Below are 19,596 nucleotides of genomic sequence, written 5' to 3'. Positions count from 1 at the left end.
CCTTTGCTAAATGTTGTCCTGCATTTCCAGACCATGTGTTATGGTGCCAGTTTGTTTTGAATTCAGTTCCTGCCCCTCAACATACGAGCATATAATCTCTGAGTCTTTATTATTTTAGTAGGTGTCTTTTCTGTGCCGGTATTCAGGTCACTAGTTGAAATATTGACCAAAACAATTTCAAGAGGAATTCTAGCTGGTAATTGTTTGCTGCCCTGCTGCAATAAATAGATAAATCTTATGAAGTTTTGACCTACTGTTCCATAGTTTAATTCTGTGCCCTACTTCAGGAATTTGGTGCTATTACTCAAGTAGTACTTGAAGATAGATACAGTTTTTATTTTGCCAAGTATCTACTCAAAATAAACATAAATAATGTAATAAATATAAAAATCTGAAGAATATTGGATTGAACAGAATCATGAGTGATATGTACCTTAAGGTGTTCATAAGTGGATTTTTAACCCCAGTTGCAAAAATGATTTCTTTTTCCTCCAACTTACAGACTAAATTTAGTCACAGCCAGTGTTATATATCTGCTCTTGTGCTTCATCTGTCTCTCTGTGACATTTTCAGGGTCAGCCTTTATTTTGCTTCTGTAGCTTCTGGTTTCCTATTAGGAGAGAGAAGATAGACCTCCCACTCCTACAGTCATCATAGTTACTGTGTTTTGATTGACATGTGTTTGCCTTGACCAGAAATTATGTCCTGTTTGTATATAACCTCCCCACTCCTTTGTACTCTTTTGCCATAAATAATGCTAGTTGTTCAGGTAAGACATTTCCAGTGTCCTATTTTCTTGTTTTACAGCTGTGTTCTGTGGTCTGTGATTGACCAGTACACCTTTTTCTTCTCCTCCAAATAATCAATTGTAAAATCAGCAAATGGGGAAATACATGATCAACCATATCATGTGGTACTCTTTGTCACCTGCCAAACGCAGGAAAATATATGATCAAACAGAATCCCACTTGCCAATGATACATACCTTAAGACAGTAAGTGTTTATTTGGCAACATACTGGGCTCAATTTGATTGATATTTCCAGAATGAAAAACTGTTTGGAATGAAACATTGGCAAGTCCAGCAGAGTATGAGAATTACAGAATGAAGTCCTGCCAGAACAGCTTGTTGTGGACATTCCTGTGTATTACAAGATGTTGCACAATGGAGGTGAGATTATGAAAAGCATGTTAATCAGGCAAGAGGGAATATACAGTTCTAAACAAATAATGAAAGAAAAAATTGTATGCACAGACTCTTCCAAAGAGAAGAAACCTGATCCCAAGGGGGATGGTATGCTTTTTAATAAGGGATAGCCATCAGGCCCATCTTTGCTCAAGTTACTTTTTTTTTTTCCCTTCTTGTTGTTTTTTTTTTCTTTTTTAGGATATTTCTGTGCCAGAGGGAACAGGCATCACTTAGGTTTGTGTTCTGGGGTCAGATTGGAGTTAAGAGATGCTGCAAGTCACAGCTAAAACGTGTGCTATATATTTTATTCAAACTAGAGCAAAACCAGTGGGTTTTGCGTAAGAGTGCTTAGAAGGCACTGTAGTGTTACAGAATAGTGCTGTGTCTCTGAAAGTCAATTAGAATTAGATAATGTTGTCCTTTTGGAAATATATAGTTTAATCAGTGGTAGCATGTAGTGATACTGAAATCAGCTTGAAAATAAACTTTCTACCACAATTTGAAGTGTTGGAATGCAGGCATTCTTTATTACAGTGCTGGACACCTTCAGAGGATTTTTCCTCTGTTTCAGTATGTGTTGTGAAACTTGACAACAAGCTCTTTATTCCATCATGATCATACATATTCATTAGAATGTAATTCCTAGCTAATACATTTGCTTCACTTCTCCTAGAACCAATTTACAGGCCTCCACCTGTTACTAGAAGTCGTTTGATGGTCCTCGAGCGTTTAATAAAGGGATCTCTGATGGTTGTATTCACTGAGTGTCCCCAGTATTGTAAACCTTGCCTGGAACTTCTCTGAGGGCATGTGCAGTTGTTTCTTGTAACTTTGCCACAAAACCTAGTAGGTTCCTTATTATATTTTTATCCACTGTTTCAAGCTATGTTTAGCATCCTGTATGCCTACTTTTACATTCTTTTATCTAATTTGCTAGTTAGTCTTCACGCTAAATATAAATATTTTGCAATTTCAAGGGAACTGAAAATTTCCATTTTCTGTGTTGTCTGTCAGTAGTTTCCCCTCTGGATAAACCTAGAGAATATTCCCTTTTCTTTGTGGAACAAACACATGTCTTAAAAACAGACAGGAAAGAAAATGCATGCTGTGTTGCACCTTTAAAGCCAGTAGTATGACATCTAGGGCATAGAGAAGTAGATCCTATAACATTTTTGTTCGCCTGAGCACCCTTATTGAAATAGGCCCAAAAGGATGAAAGGCCGATAGAAGATCTGTCTAGATGCCACTACCATAGGCATGGGCAGTGGTTTTAAGTTACTGCCCTGTGCAAGGAAGAAGAAAACAAGCATCCAGTGCTTCTCCCTAACACTGCCTTCAGCTGTTTTCAGATGGGGAGTCCAGCCTGAACTGGATATTGTTTCTGCATGCTTGGAAATCCACAATGTTTGCTTTGTCCAGATTCTTGTTCAGTCTTTGAAATAAAATGAAACTTCTAGCATCCGCAATATTCTGTGGCAAGGATTTTTAAGGTTTGCTACTCTTGTAACAAACTCTTTGCTAACACTACTACTCTTTCTTAAGACTGCTCTTTTGCTTGTTACTTACTAGCTTTGTTAGATGGCTACTGAAAGAGGTGGTGAAAGAAGATTTTTGTCCACTCTTACACCATACTTGGTTTTTTAGACTTTGAATATTGTCCCCTAAATTATGTTGTATCTAGGCTGAGGGGTCTTAATTTACTTTTTGTTATTGGTCATAAAACTTCTGTTGTACCATATCTTTGTCCTTTTCTTCTTCTCCTACTTGGAAACTTTTTCAGATCTCCCTGTTTGAATAGAGGGAACTAGAGCTGCACAGTATTTATTGTGAGAAAACCTTGCATTATTCTCATAATGCCATGTACTCTGCTTTATCCTTCATATGATAACTAATGTCTAGTATATCATTTACTGTGGGGACTTCTGCTGAGTTGAGTTCCTGTGGATTAGTCCGCCATAACCTTGAGGTTGTCACTCTTTAATGGTACGGTACTGGGCAGCTCTGAACAGTGCTTTTTAGTGTGACATTCGGTTTGTACGTAAGTTAATCTACTTTTGTCTATACTGGATTTCATTTGAAATTGTTGTCACTCAGTTTTGCAGGGTCCTTCTGCAGTTCATGCACAGTCAACTGTTGCAGTTTTTACATCTGTCATGGCTGATTTCTATACCTCATTGCTCACTCTTTTTCCCATGCATATATTTTGTAATGAAATAGTGTAGCTTCCAGAAGAGATTCTGCAATGGAACACAACAGAACTCCATCTGGAACCTCCACTCATTGCAAGAAGCTAATTGCTATTTAATAAAAAAGTAACAAATTTCTCCTAAGCTTTGCTTTCAGTTTTTTTTCTTTTGTTTTGATTGCTTACTTCTGCGAAGACCTTTTGCAATGGGTTCTTAAATTCTCAAAAAATTGTCAAAAGCCTTTTGGAAGTTCAACTAGAGTGTAACTATTTACCCATCTCTATCTATATGCTTGGCCTCTTCTAAGAACAGCAATAAATTTGTAAGGCAGAATTTTCTTCTGTTTAACTATTTCCAAAGCAGTGACTTTCTACCCAAGTGTCCCTTAATTATCTTATTTCTTAATTTCTATTCATTTTTCTAGTAGTGACTTGTAGCTCATCTCACATCTCCTTTTAAAAGTTGACATCACATTTGTTACGCAGCTGTTCTGAAAAGTGAAAACTGTTTTTAAAATGAGATTTTCAATAACTTTAATTTACTGAGTGTTTTTATTCAGTTATTCCACCCATAATCTTTCAACATTGTGAACTGCAGAATGTCAACTATTGTATCTTGAGTAACTGAGCTGAGCTGAACAGAGGCAAACAAATCAATCAAACAGTAAACTTTGAAAAAAATGGGATGCTTTTGTGGATATGCTGCACTCCAATGAGCCAAGCATAAATGAGCAACTTTAAGCTGGGGAAGTGCCCCTACCCCTCTTGAAAATTAGTAGACTCCTTCTCTGCAGGATTGGGCTGCAGCATAAGCTGTTTTCTCATGAGCAACTAAGCCCCACCTTGCACAACTGGCAGTTTTACCAATGGGGTGTAGAGTGAAACTAATGCAGATACACACAGAGTAGGTGTATGTAAAAGCAGATTAACTTCTTTTGTTTTTAAAGTATTATACTCCATGAAGTATTCATGAAGTAGCAGTTTAATAAAGTCTCAGTAGTCTCTTAGTAAGAACATTGAAAATGTTTTTGCATGTACCCAAGTTAAATCAGTAAGGTTGACAGACTAGATGTATCCTGTCACCACCACACAACACGAGCTCCAGCCCTAGCTAGCATGGCAGTATTAATTGTGATATTCTGTACAGTTTTCTTCCTTGCTCCTTTGTAAACAGAATAATTTGCTTTCCATGAATTGAAAGTGCAATAGTATTTTAGCCGTACCTAACTGAAATAAAAGTTAACTCCTGGAGGATACATGTATGACAATATCTGGAATTGCTTGGACACTTCTGACATGTGCCCATCACCACATCCTGTCATTACTCCTTTCTGCCTGTCTGATCAGGCTGAATGTTTTCTTCAGCTTGGAGTAGTTTAGATTTCCATTGTCAATGAACAACACACCCCTACCCACAGTCAGTTTTAGATCAGTGCATGATGAGGATTGCCAACTGACAAATCACAAAACCATCATCTGGAATTAACAGAGTTGTGGAGCTTTGTTTTCTACTAGAGTTAACTATTCCCTGACCCAAAAGGGCCCTGGACTCTGTTGGCATCAATAAATGGTTCTACCATTGCAACAGACTGCTCTTTTGGAAGCTTTCTTGTATATAAATGTCATTCCAATTGTGTGAAATTTGAGCAATTTCCATTTCTTGCCTGGAAAACAGAAATATTAATCTGACAAACATTACTGCACAGTGAGCAGTTCTAGTGGTGGTTGAAATTTGTATAGTTATTCTGATGTTTCTTGTCTTGTAGGACTCTGACACAATGTTTCAAAATAGAAATGAAAATCCATTTATAAAGAAAAATATATTGTTTTATCCAACGCATTGTTGTCATTTTAGCTATCTTTTTCCTATTTCAGTATTTTGGTATCAATATCAATGTATTAAATAAATGTAGAGTAGAAACTTTTATCCTTTCTCCAAGAAAAAATACTTTCAGACATTCTCTCAACCCTGAGATTGTAAGATTCGGCTTTCCAAATGCGAAGATCACCAAAGAATGTTCTTTATATGTGTGTAATAGATAGGGTCTGAGAGCTGTAACTTGTTTATCATTAGTTTTGGTAAATATAGATGTTTTGTAATGAATCAAGTGTCAGATGTCTTTGGCTTGTCTCTGTAGTGTGAAGTAATTTGGAAGCTTAAGTTAGTTCTTAGCTTAATGAGATTAACTACACTTAATCAAAAATATGGGCCTTGCTGGGGGTCTAGGTTAAAAAAGGATTACGTGTAGTTACCATTAAATACAATAAAAGATTCCAGTGAATCCAGTGAAAGCTTAATTGAATCTTCTAGGATTTTGAAAAATGGTACAGCAGGAGAGACATGTATATCTAAATTAATATCATTTTTGTGTCACTTTTTTGTCTATTTATTTTATTATTGTGACTGCAAATAGCAGCTTTACATGGAATATTGCAAGTCTGTGCTAGACATATGCTATGCTAGAATAGAGTTCTTTGGTATGCTGTAATACTTTGCAAATCCTTACTAAATGTTACTTATGATTATGTAGCTGTTTTATTTCTTACTATACTTGAACGGTACATGGCACAAATATTTTTTTGGTCTTATTTACTCACTTACTTGCTTTTTGTTTTGGTGTATCTTTAGATGCTGTCAGAGAGAATTTTTGTTTGCTTACTATTAAACTGTTACATGAACAGGTGATTCTCTAGTTGTCTTATCAAAGTCAATGGGCTTACAAATGGAGACATAAATAAAGAATACTGACAAATCTAACTTTTACACAAAAAGAGTATAAACTTTTTAAAGTATAAGCAATAACCAAGTAAAATAGATGAATATGTCAGTAACCTGACGTTCTGGACCAGTTGCATGCTTCTCTGTATTTGATTAAACATGTTGTACAGAGTGGAAGATACCAGATTCTGCTGGAGTACAAAGCTGAGGAAGTGTGATCTAGGTTAACTGTATAAGAGAGTTGGATTTACTGCCTACACACCCCACATAGATGAACTTAACTCAGTCTTAGATATTCCCATGAGCCACTTCTTTATAACTCTTTGGTAAATTATATCGGTAATAGAAGAGGAAATTGCTTAAATCAAGTCTCATGAGAAAGTCAGTTCAATGAAAACATTGTACTTCCTATGACCAGTAAGAGCTGAATTCAGGTTTGTAAGACAAAGTACAGCATGAAAAGGTTTATTGCTGGCAATATAAATGTTCGCTGTAAACAGTATGACTAGTGTAAGTCACCACATTAGTCATTTTGAACGGTATAAATTCCCTTGCTATTAATGTGCTTAGGAGTTTTATATTGATGTTTAAATAACTGGATGCAGATATAACAGTATTTCTACTGTTGTAGAAGAACTGCCTGGTTCTTAAATCTTTTACTCATGCAAGTAACTCCATTAGGTTAGACTGCTCTTGATTTATACCTCTGAAATTCATTAGTTTCAACAGTTATTTCTGACTTGCAGTTTTGTAAGTGAGAAGGTACTTGATCCCATGGGACTGGGTAGATGATTACAAGTTTCAGGACAGGGATGATGCCTATGAAATATTTCAGAATCAAGATTTAAAAGGAAATGAATATGCACTTTGTTTGTTGTGACAATTTTCTTGCAGTAGTTAAAAAAATAAAACCTGTTAGCTAACCTTTATGCTTTTCGCATGAGTGAAGTAGCCTGGTCAGAACTTCGTCAAGCCTCGTTCTTATGCTTTATTATAATTACATGTATGACAGCACAGGTGAAGAAACAAACACATAGCTAGTAATGTATGGTATATGGCGGTTCTATTTGTTACTTCAACAAACATTCATGTCACTGCATGAGTATGCATCCTCGTTTTACATTTGTTTTGTGATGCAATATAAAATAGGATTGGAAGTCAATGAAATAGAGGCAAAGCTCACTTCAGTTAATGCAGTATATAATTTAGACATTTTAAATTACAGATTATTGAGTTAGGAAAGGGAAAAAAAGATTTCAGAAGGCAGTGGCAGTTTAGTTGACTCTTCAAAATTAAAGGTTAAAGGTATTTGTTTCCTTTTTGATGGCTTCATCAAAATGATGACTGTGGTACTGAAACAAACATGACCATATTGCCTAATGGCTTCTTTGCAGATAAAAAATATGTTTGTTATGACTTGAACTTTCAAATTCATGATGACTGCATTGAAGTTGCTTTAAGTACTGCAGAGGTTACTTTTGTTTGTTCAGCATAATAAAAATATGCTTTGTTTCACTCCTTTTTACTTGCAGAAACAAGGTGGTGACTCACTGGGATTCACAAAAGGGGGCATAAACTACCAATTTATATTATGTTGTTTTTTGTGTTGAAAAGAAATTATAGAAAAGATGAATGAGAATGGAGGAAATAATTTATTTCCTTTTGAGCATTTTAATGAAAAATGTAATGTTGCCTGGAACTGCAAGCCCATGGTCACAGGTTTGCTGTGTAACATTGCATTACTTTATTTGGCAGGGATGTGAGCTTCCCAGTTCCTGCAGTGCTCATGAGGCAAAGCTTGCAGTTGCAGTTATTAATGCCTGTAATTACTGCACTTGAATTTTAACATTTCACGTGACAAATGTGGGAATGGCTTTCTTCACCATCTCCCCCCAGAGGGATGTTTTAGGCTGATATATCTGTTGGAGTCTACAATTCATAAAAACCCCTCTACCACTGTCTGTCCAATAATAAAGGACCTGTGTTCATTAATTTTTAGCTATTTTTTAAACATCATTCTAGTAGTCACAACCTGTTTATCAGTCCTAGAGAAGAGGTGGCTGAAACCCCTACCAACCTTCAAAGAAATTTTTCAAGTACTGTAGCGACATTTTTTTCAATTTAATGCTTGAACAATCAACACAGTGCCCAATTTATCTTCAGCTTCTCTCTTTTTATTCATTCTTAACATCTCTGATGGCATATCTGTATGCCCTCATCTATAGGGAAGTGTTCAAAGGGTGCCAATACACAGCACAGCTCAGATATTGTCCTCCCATGAAGACTGATGCATGTTTTTCTCAGAGCTGAAGCTACAACAGAGATGGGTAGGGGTCAAGCTCAAGCTCTACCTGTGTCATAACTTTTGCAAAGAATATATATTTACTGGGGGCTCCTGTTACCTGCAGCATGAAAGGCTTTGCTTCTCATCCACGTAGGACTCAAACATCATTTTCACAGTGTCTTTATTCAGGCAGCTTTTCCTTGGCTTTATTTACCTGATGGGGGTCTTTGGGATTTCTGTTTTTGTGATGTGGCTTCAATATTGCTTTTTTACTTGCACTTTTAGAAGTAGCACCATTTTTAATTAAATGTGATCAAAGCATAATTTATTTTTAAAAAATCAGTTAACCTTTCCCACTTTTCAGAACTCAGTAAGGCAGAGTTCATAATTTCAATAACAACAGGATTTACACAAACATATAATCTAAAAAAAGTTGCTACAGTCCTGTTAGAAAGGATTCTTCCTCCTGCATAGTAGTGTACATTCAATTAATAAATTTTAGTGTGATCTAGCATGGATTAGAATTAAGGCTATGATACAGTTTGAACTTATTCTTTTTAATACCTAAATTAATCTTACCTGCTGATTTTTACTAAAACTTGTTTGTGTTAGAAACTTTCTGGGTTTTTTAAATGATGTAAAACACTTTATATTGCTATTTGGTTGTTAGGTTTTTTTCTCTTTATTTTTCAGAGTAATTCCAAGTACTAAATAAAGTTGCCAAGAGAGCACTAAAGTACTGTAATTTCAAAAAGCAGAGTTTCATTTGACAATATTTGTTTTAAAATACAACTGTACAAAGTAACCTTTATGCAGAAAGTGTGATGTAGGAAGCTTTTTCCAATTCACCTCAACTTTTAAAAGTTATGGATCAGTTAGGAGTCTCAGAGGAAACATAATTCAGTTTATGTTGCTAAATCTATTTTATAATATATTTTTAGTTCAGCATTTCTCTATATAGAAAAGTAGAACTTTGATTTTTAAAAATAGTTTAGAAAAAATCTAACTAGGAATTTGGAACACCACATTTAAATGTAGCTTTTAGTTTACATTAAATTATATTTTAGAATTGAGACTATAAATGTGCTATAAAAGTTATGTTCTGTAATGCAGTAGAAAGCCCGGAAAAGTAAAATTATGAGAAAAACTATTTTTATAGATGTAATCTCAAATCAAATAAATCAACTATCTTGGTTTGAGACAATGGGCACTCTGAAATGAGTAACATACCCCTTGATTCCAACCAATCGCTTTCCACCAGTAAGGAAAGAGATATGAGTAGATAGAAGTGAAAAAATATGTCCCAAACCTGTTTAGTAACAGAATGCCAACAGGCAAGGGAAATAAAAGTAAGTAACTTTTTGACAGCAAACTGATAAATCTCACAACCCCCAGGGAAAAAAGAGAGGCCCCAGTGCTGGAAATGCCCTTTCACAAGACGTGTCCAGCTGGAGGACAAGGGGGAGGTGATGTCACACCTCCATAGGCACTCTCCGGACAACCACATCTTCCCCTCTGGAGCGGGAAGCCAACAGCTTGAGCTGCCTTGACCAGCAGGCACCTGTGGGACTTGGCCAAAGGCAGCTCAAAGCCACCAAATGCAGCCTCTCCAAGATGCGCAACACCCCCCCAAAATTAAAAGAGAATCCAAAAAGGAAAGGCAAAACCTTTGCCTGAGCAAAGACCAAACAGCCCACGAAGCATATATCACGCGGCAAAGAGCCGAAAGCTGCCCCTGAGAGAGGATTTTAAAATTGCCCAAGACAATGTTTCCAGGCACATGCACAGCATACCTGCTTTGTGGAATCTTACAGTAACAATTTTTGGGCATAGATGGATATGGAATACAATAACATAACTGTAAAAAATCCTAACTTAGATACTGAATTAGAATGATATAAAAAATTATAACCGACCTCAGAATATCAATGTGTTTTAATCCTACTAACAAATATGAAAATTAAAAGGCTGGAGTTTATTTTTCAATTGAAAGAATTAATGTGTTACTTTTTTCTTAAAACAAAATAAAGCAGCATGTAAGCAACAGAAGTGACAATATCTTGAAGAACATAAGGCTGAGCTACTTTATTTTAATGGTTGTTACTAATTTTCGGCATTAGCTATTTGAAAAGCCAAACTAGCTCCAGGCAAGTGCCCAGACAACATTTCTCCATTCAATTAACTGAAACATAAATGAAAAATACAACAGAAGGCTAAAATGGTGTATTTTAATTCAGTAAGGTGATATGCTTTCCTCTTGATTTGAACTTGAATGAAACAAACTCATTCATTTGAATGAGAAGAAATGCCAGTAGTTAAATGGTAAAGTGTTGTGTTCCCACCATGTTGAAGGGAGGCCGTACGATTTACTTCTATGGTATTGTGATGTTTCTGCCTAAATAGCCATGTGGTTTTTTTTAACTTCACTCTTTTGCAGTTTTCTTTATTTTTCATATGCAGATGGTTCAAAAGGGAATCTTAATTTTTCCACTTGAACCGTCCTGTCCTCCAGACTGAAGATTCAATAAACTGGGCTAGAACTCCTGCTTACAGTATAGCCTTTTTTCCATCTAAGAGACTCAAAAAATTCTTCAGGAAGAAGGGGTGTATGTAAGACCAAGCCCAACTTGGGCTTGTTCAGTTTCACTATTCAGAAGCAGCAACACTTTGCAGATATCATGTCCATTTAAAACAAACCTGAAGAAAAGGGAATATGGGAGAAGCAGATATGAATCTTGAGAACAAGGTTCCTGCCTCTATTATACAGAGATATCTCCACAATATGAGCAGTTGAATTTCTGTTAGTTAACCAATAAAAAAAAACTTTAAATTTCATATTATGTTTGGGAGAGACAGAGCCCTCATCTGAGTCTGCAGCTCAGATGTCTGAGCAGCTCTGCTGCTCTCCTTACGGTGATCGGTCCTTCAGCCTCAGTGTGCTGGAGATCTGTCGGGGCTGACCCAACAGTGGGGTTTTGGAGAAAACAGCTGGAGACTGAGAAAGTGTGGTCACTACTGTAGTACCTTACAGTGAAAAAACGCTATCCTAGTCCCCCCAAAACCTCCACTACACAGTTCTATTTCTTGCAGTATAAGTTGAGTTTAGGTTACAGGTCTGGAATGAACATGGACCTTTACGAGGTATGGGTGCTTTAATTTGGGTGGATCAGTGAACAGCTAACAGCTTCTGCAGAGCTTTTTTGCCCCTAAATGGTGAACCAGAATACTGGTTTTAAGATGCTTAAGACTTGCTTGTCTGGAGTGATTCAAGAAGGAAAGGGAGTGGCAGTTTTCTGCAGTATCATTGAACACCGTTACATGATAATGACGACGAGCCAACAGGGGTCAAAATTAAGGGCTATGAACTCTCCTTGTGAGATTTCAGATTTACATTTGAAGTTCATTTTTTTGCCTGGTTTTGTTAGACCTCTTAAAATCCCTACGGGCTCACTATTCAAGCTTGTCTTGGTCCCTCTTAATGGTATCACATTTGTCTGCTGTGTCAGCTGCACCACTCAGCTTGGTGTCTTCCAGGCCATTCTGTCATTCTGTTATTCTTGGTGTGCTGGTTTTACCAACAGGGAACTAAACTCCAAATATGCCACTTGCGCCCACCCCTTCTGATGAGGGAGGGACAATAAGGAGAGATAATGTGATGAAAATAACAATTTACTAAAATCACAATAACCACAGCAGTATCAATAGTAAAACGTATTCAAAAAGAAGGTGTCTTACCCACAAAAGAGCATTCACCACCAGGAACAAAGAAAAACACTTCTCAAAGATACCACTAGGTGTGGTCTCCAAACAAAGCCAATATGGTGAGGAGAGCTTCCACAGCATAGTGTTCTCTCCCACCCTTCCACCCAGCCCAAAAAGAATGAAAAGCAGGGACAAAACAAAACCGGGAGGCTAGTTCATCTGGAAAAAGGAATTGTGCAGCTGCTGGCCAAGCTCAGTCCTCTGCACTTGCTTGAACTGCCGCCTCCCACTCTGCTGCCTGGAGCTGCCCACCTCAATACTGCAGCTCCCATTGTAGAGCTACAGAGGAAAAATGGGAGAAGGGAAAAAAACAGGTGGGCAGCAGAAGAGACCAAGTCCTCCATGGTTTAAGAGCATAGTCCACTCTGCTTTTGTGACCAAGGCAAGAGTGGTAAATTCTCAGTTTCTGGCCCTGGCTTTTTCCTGCCAAAGCTCTGCCCCCCAAGCATGATGTGAGTAGTATCAAATGAACCATGCTAAAAACTCCACCCCCTTTTCTCTTTAACTGGAACACTATGAAAATGTTTTAAATATTGTCACATTATACAGAGTACACCAGAAATTATGTTTTGGAGACAAATGAAAATGCTTCAATCCAAAAAGAGTGTAAAAGTTTGAAATAGAGTTGAAATTACTTTGTTAAAATGAGATGATAAGGGTAAACTTCATAAAAATTCTTCATCTCTCTGTTTTTGATATTTTCTTCTGCCAAGGACTTTAAAACTTAGGAAATTTTTTGCAGTTCTAAAAAATGGGAAGTGTCATACCTTCATCTCCATGTGAAATACAATCCTGTGCCTATTTATAATGACTTATATTCTCTCCACAGGGGTAGCTGATGTGTGTTTCTTTGGCTCTTTTCCTATCTTACTGAGTTTGGAATTATATCTGTACCTATCTGTCTTCCTTTCCAAATCCATTTAGGAACAAATTCATTAAAGTTCAGGAGAAACAGGTAATCTTACAGTATGTCTTCCAGTTCACCAAATCAGCAGCATTTTGTTTACTACTCAGCCCTCTGGGAGAAGAGCACTTAGCACCTAGATGTTCAGAAGATTTGCTTCTTAAAAAAAAAAATTGTTTACTGGGTAAGAAGCATCTCTTAGGTTTTTGCCCAGTAGCTGGAATGATTTCCCTACTCTTGTTCAGCTACATAGAAGTTTCAGTCAGTTTAGTTTCAGAGCTTAGTCACATAGATCAGTTTGGTGACCATATCATGTGAATAAACATAGTATAGTATGTTTAGTTGTACTATAAACATAGTACAACTAAAGTGTATGTATAGATCTGTTGAAAATGTTTGTCTACAAAGACTACTTCTAAAGATATTAGGACTTCTCTACACCCACTATCCATTTTTTTTCCTTTGGCCAGGCAATATTTCCTTATTTCTTTTTTAAAGAAATTGTGCCCTCTGTGTAAAAAAAAAAAAGGAGAGTATAAGGATTTCTCAAGGATATATGAGTGAAACTGTCAGCAGTTTGTAGCAGTAGTAAAGTAGTTAGCTCTGGTGTTTCTGTCTTCAGACTGCTTTTCTGTGAGAGTGCCTCTAGGACCTGGGAGTTAAAAGTATAAAAAACAATTTAACAAGAACATACACAATGAGAAGTTTTATTGTGCTGTAGTTACATGGTTTCACTTCCTAGTGGTCCAAGAAATTGGAAGGTCTAAGTAAATTCCAGTTAAGGTAAGAGAAGGCAAAAAAGCTTTTAGTAATGCTGGTGTTACTTTGCTGTGAAAGCCACTGGCATTTAGTGAATATGAATTTAATTACACTTAAAAGATTTGGGCTTGTTTTAATTCCTTGTCAGTTATGAACTAAAGCTGTAGACCTCACAATTCTAAATGATCACTATTATTATCAGAAAATCAATGGTGTTTAGAAGACATTGCATTGCAATTACCACACATTATTCCAAGGGCTTAATTCTGTGTTCTCAGCCCAAGTTCTCAGAGGGAGTAGATCTGAACAAGGATTACAAAGCTTCATGCTGTCCCCCTTGGAATGGAAGCATGCAGATGCCTCCAATATGTTCCATGAATGGCTAGTTCTGCTAAACTGTAGAACCTCCAGGAGTACAGTTAAGTAAATTTAGGTAATCTCCTAAATTTGCTGGTTTGGATGCCCTCAGAGTGGTGAGCTAGAGTTAATCTTCAGTAAGTAACTAAATAAATAAACACCTTTAACTAGTGCAAGACAAAACACTGAGAGCTGGATGATATTGAGACCTTTGTAGCACAAAACAGGATGGATGCTTATTTTTGTTGAAATATGGCCTTTCTGTTTAAACAGTTCTGTGATGTTGTAAAATCCAGTTGCCTGTCTGAGCTGAGTCTTTTCAGTAATGTGTGCCTTCATAGACACACAAAGTAGTGGGTTTCTAATGCACTCTGAAGGCAGCAAAGTCTATAAAAGTTCAGTTACCTTTATAGGTTACTGATGGGGTGAGTACGCACTTTACAGGTCTCTGAAGACTTTCGAAGCAAGACTAGCATCACTTCAATCTTAGCTAGCACTAGCACTTCAGTCTTGGTTGAGACTAATGATAAGTCCAGGAAACACCCAGAAAGTAACTGATTACATCCCTCTGTCTCAGGGAAGCATGCCATCTCTTGCACTTGCACTAAGCTTGGCAGCAAATTTCAGTGGTTGTTATAAATAATAGAAATGTAGAAAGAGTTCAACAGTAACATGATGCTAGTGGACTGTGCTACAGGCTTTTAAAAACAGAGTAAACTTTAGTTGCTGTAGTCAAAAGTAATGGAGTAGAACAGAGTAGAAGAGAATAGAATAGGATAGAATAGAATTGGAAGGGATCTACAGTGCTCATCTAGTTGACAAATTCAGGGCTGACCAACAGTTCCAGCACGTTATTAAGGGCATTTTCCAAATGCTTCATAAATACTGAGAGGCTTGGGGCATTCACAGCCTCCCAAAAAGCCTGTTTGACTCTCCTCTTGGTAAAGAAAGTTCAGTGTGAACCTCCTTTGATGCCATTCTGAACCATTCTGACACATCCCTGAATCCTAGTGAGAAGAGATCAGCAGCTTCATCTCCTTGTCCCCTCCTCAGGAAGCTGTATAGAGCAATGGAGTTACACCTCAGCCTACCGTTCTCCAGGCTCAGCCCTACTTCACAAGCTATGCCTTCCAGGTTATTCCCCAGCTTTGTTGGCCTCCTCTGGACGCATTCAAGGAGCTTTACGTCCTTCTTAAATTGTGGGGTCCAGACCTGCAGAGAGTACTCTAAATGAGGCTTACCAATGCTGAGTATGATGAGATCACCACCTCCTTTGTCTGGCTGGTTATGCAGTATTTGAGGTACTCCAGGTACTGCAGTTTGGCCTCGTGGTTGCCCACATACATGGCTGACTCACACTTAGCTTCATATCAGCCAGCACCCATAGGTTGCTCTCTGCAGGGCTGTGCTCCAGCCACTTCACTCCTATTTTACACTTGTCCTGGTGTTACTTAATCCCCAGTGCAGAATCCAGCATTTCAGCTTTAAATTTCATCCTATTAATCATAGCTCTGACCTATCCAGATGCATCTGCAAGGCCTTTAGTCTCTCAAGAGGATCAACAGCAGCTCCCAGTTTGGTATCATCAGCAAACGTGCTAATGGAGCATTTAAATCCTGTATCCAGATTGTTGTTAAATATATTGAACAGAGCTGGTCCTAGGACTGAGCCCTGAGGAGCAGGACTGTTGACTGGCCACCAGCCAGATGTAACCTGGTTCGCTACAACTGAGCTCACTTGTGTTGTGGAGGTGTGCCAGTTCAGCTGGAATTGCGTTTCAGAGAGAAGGCAGCATGAAAATTACTCTACTACTGATATACTCATTAGTCTTAGACAAACCAATTCCTATTTAATTTATGATAAACTAAATTGATTTGGACTCGATGATCTTAAAGGTCTCTTCCAACCTAGAATTTCTGTGATTCTGTGATTTCTGTGATTTAACGGAATGTTTTGGTATTTTTGTTACACTAGACATAAGTTACTCTTCCAAAATAAAGATATTGATGGGCCACCCACACTGACTGGTGTTAATATCCTAGATCCAGTTTTTTTCTGTGAAGTGAATTAATTTAAATTGTTGCTTTTTTCTATCAATATCAGTCTTTTCTTTGTAGTCTACTTTCAAATTTTCCCAAGATTTTTGTTTTCTAATATTCTAAATATTCTTGGAATTTGTGAGTGACTTACTTCCACTTCTCTTCAAGTCGTTACTGCTGAGCTCTCAAGTTTCCTGCATGTGTATTCTTATAGATGCAAATTAAGAAATCTGAGGGGTTTTTTAAGGTGAAAGTTTTTAAGTGTTGCTCCATCCTCTTTGGTGATATCATTTACCTCTATTTGGAAAGCCAAGCCTGTTTCATGAAGTCACTGAGTTTTAACTTGAAATTACAGTAGTCTCAATTGTCCCTTTTTTGCTCATCATTGAGGAACTTGAAACTAAATCAGGAAATATCTTACAAGATTTGCAGTGTGCTAGTAGGTAAAATTCCAAATGAGCTGGAGGGGCATTCTCCCAAAGACAAGGAGATTGAATATTTGTAGGTGAGTGAAACTGAAGTTTCACATTAAAAATGAAAAATGAAAGCAGACATATTGATGACTGTGGAAAGGAAGATTTATTTTTCAAATTGTGAACGCCATGTCACTTCAGTATTTGTATTTCTATTGTGTACTGAAGAGATGAGTAAGAAGCATTTTTATTGCACCATTTGAAATTTGCATATTATCCTATGAAGTTACTATTTCCATCTTTCCTTCTTGTACTTTTTGCTCTCATTCGATAGAAGAGGAAAACTATTCCTGTTGTGTAGTCCAATGCTGTGAATGTCCTTTTTATAGTTTAATTATGTAAGTAACCAAGTCTAGTGTGTTTTACAGTACATTTCGTTAAGCAAACTAAATGGAATGCCATTTAATGATTTTTATACTTTCTGTTTGAGGACAAGTTTGGATATAGATTGATATAGAATTACCTGAAGTACTGCATATAAATTAAACATTAAAAAGGTAGATATAGCCAGACTAAGCAGCTCAGTTATAATCTTTGGTTGTGCAGTTACTGCCTCAAGGATACTTCATCTACTTCATATCATATGTCCTTCTTTTGAAAGATGATCAGTGGGTTCAAGTAACATTTCAGCTCAGAGGAAATTGCATAATTTATAGACTTTCCAAAATGAAAAACAGGAAACCAGTTTCATTAAATTAAGTCTTCCACTCCTTTTTTTTCTTTTCTGCTCTTACAGATTGGAACATTGAAGGACTACTACCACTTCTACCATAGTAAAACAATTAAAAGGTCAGTTCTCTCAAGTAGAGGTACCCACAGCTTCATTTCAATGGAACCAAAGGTAAGAAAATCCATGCATGTGTCTGAGGAAAAAGCCTTTGCATTTTTTATATGAAATACTGTACCAGAGGACATTCACCTGAATGGCATATAGCATTACAAGAATTACCCTATCTGTTTTCTAAGGTTCTACTTCTCATTAAAACAAAGTGAAGAAGATACCATGCTATTAAGTATATGCTATTCTTGGAACAGAAAGTGCACGATTGTTCCTAGATGAGTACTTGAATTTTGATAATGCACTAATTACTGTGCTTCTCTGCAAAACCACACACACACGTAAGATCTATGTCTGCAGATTTCTTCTGTGAAGCAACCAGCTTTAAAAATAAAAATGGGCAATGTGGGATGGTACACTGTTCAGAGGAAAGTTTCTCTTGCTTTTTTTCTTGCCTTCTTCTGGACTTGGTCTACAAGGGATTAAAAGGAGTACTCTTTTCTGTGGCCCTTTTGGTAGTTTAACTGATCTTAATTTTAAGATCTGCATGAAAAATGGTGCCTTTTTTTGTAGCATACACTATAATAGGTAGCTGTCAACACAATTTAATTACTGCTTATAGTTAAATATAATATCTTCATGTATCCTACCCACAACACACTTTTGTTTGAATTCTTTAGTTTCAGTGATTAGTAGCTTATTCACTGACTGCAGAATTGTATTGCCTCTGGTTTTCTTTTAGAAAAAAAGTTTATTGAGGATCCCATTAGCTTTTTTATGCTGTTCATGCAATGAAATCTTGCCAACAAACCCCCAGGCCCCTGGTGTGGTAATAACAGAGTCAAGCTTTTTTAAATTATTGGATGATGAATGTTCTCTGTGAAGGGTTTGTCAGGTTTTACTCAACAAATCATTTATGAGAAGTAAAAGTTACTGGTGAAAGAGTTTGAGCACTGTACAAATTGAGCATCATAGAGGAATACTTCTGCCATCTGGAAAACTGTGTTTAGGTCTGAAGTTCCTCTTGAGGATGGGACAATACTAGGAATGTGCACAAAAAAACTCTGCTCAATGCTCTGTTGATAGGCCTGAACTGCTTAACCCTTTGAGAGCACCAGCAGCTCTGCTGAGCAGTGTATACTGAGGGTTAGCATAAACCCTCAGTATACTGTATACCCTTTTATACTACCCTGAGGGTAAGTATAGGTAAAAATGCAAAAGGAAGAGTAAGTGTTCACATCTGCATCAGTCCATGCTCTTTCCATATGTACAAAGTGGAGCAATTAACACACCAATGCAGGAGTTGCATGCATGTACCACTGTAAACTGTGATGTTACACCCAGCTTCCAGATACTCCATCTGCACCTCTGGCAGGCAGTCCAGACTACTTTGGCTAGAATAGTGAGAGACTGAGGCAGAACACAGCAGAAAATCAAAATGATCATTTGTTTATTATGCTGTTTAGGTCTTGTCTCCAATCTGTGCTGCTTTTGGTATAGACTTTCTAAATTTCAGAACCGTTACGTATCACTTCAATATTGAGAAGTTCTAGTGAGGGTTGTACAAGGTACCCAACCCTGTTTATGATTCTGTACCCAAAGAGAAGCTGATGTTCTAATAACTATATCTGGCAAGAAGTGTTTGTGTGATTCACTTTGTGACTGCTTCACTGAACCTAGGTTTGGGAACTCTTATGTGGCTGCGGACATGTCAGTAAATGGACTTGTATTTGTAGCATAAAGGCAACTTTGTCCTCAGTGTGTATAACATTTAATGATTATTAAAGCAGACTGGCAAGTTAATTATTCTATATAAGCTAGTTCTTTTAAAACAAAAGGTGTAATATTATATATAAGGCACATTGCATTGCTGTGAGAATTTGCAAGTACTGCACACTACTGTATTTATGAGTGGAATGGTATCTAATGCAAATATTTGCTGCAGATTAGTCAGCGTGGCTATTTGGGAACAAAGAAACACTGAGGTTTCTTTACTTTCCAAATAATTTAATGGTAATTAACTTAATGCTGAAAAAGCTCTCCCTTTTACATGCACGTGGAATTAGCCTGTTCTGTGTTGCATCAAACATGGATCATTAATTTGTTCCTTTACAAAATTTTTAAGGATGGAATTCTGATTGAGTATCC

General features: G+C 37.1%; 1 protein-coding gene across 2 annotated transcripts in view; it reads left to right on the top strand.

Annotated features, from left to right (window-relative positions):
* Positions 1 to 19,596, top strand: part of PCSK5 (proprotein convertase subtilisin/kexin type 5) — a 226,691-nt gene that overhangs the window by 6,665 nt on the left and 200,430 nt on the right. For both annotated transcript variants that reach the window (XM_058824331.1, XM_058824333.1), the window contains exon 2: positions 17,407 to 17,511. In XM_058824331.1, coding sequence (XP_058680314.1) covers positions 17,407 to 17,511 — 105 coding nt within the window. The remainder of the gene's footprint in view (positions 1 to 17,406; positions 17,512 to 19,596) is intronic.

The sequence above is a fragment of the Ammospiza caudacuta genome, chromosome Z (genome assembly GCF_027887145.1).
Source record: "Ammospiza caudacuta isolate bAmmCau1 chromosome Z, bAmmCau1.pri, whole genome shotgun sequence".
NCBI lineage: Eukaryota > Metazoa > Chordata > Aves > Passeriformes > Passerellidae > Ammospiza > Ammospiza caudacuta.
The sequence above is the reverse complement of the archived record's forward strand: the minus strand, read 5'-3'. Positions and strand labels throughout refer to the sequence as shown.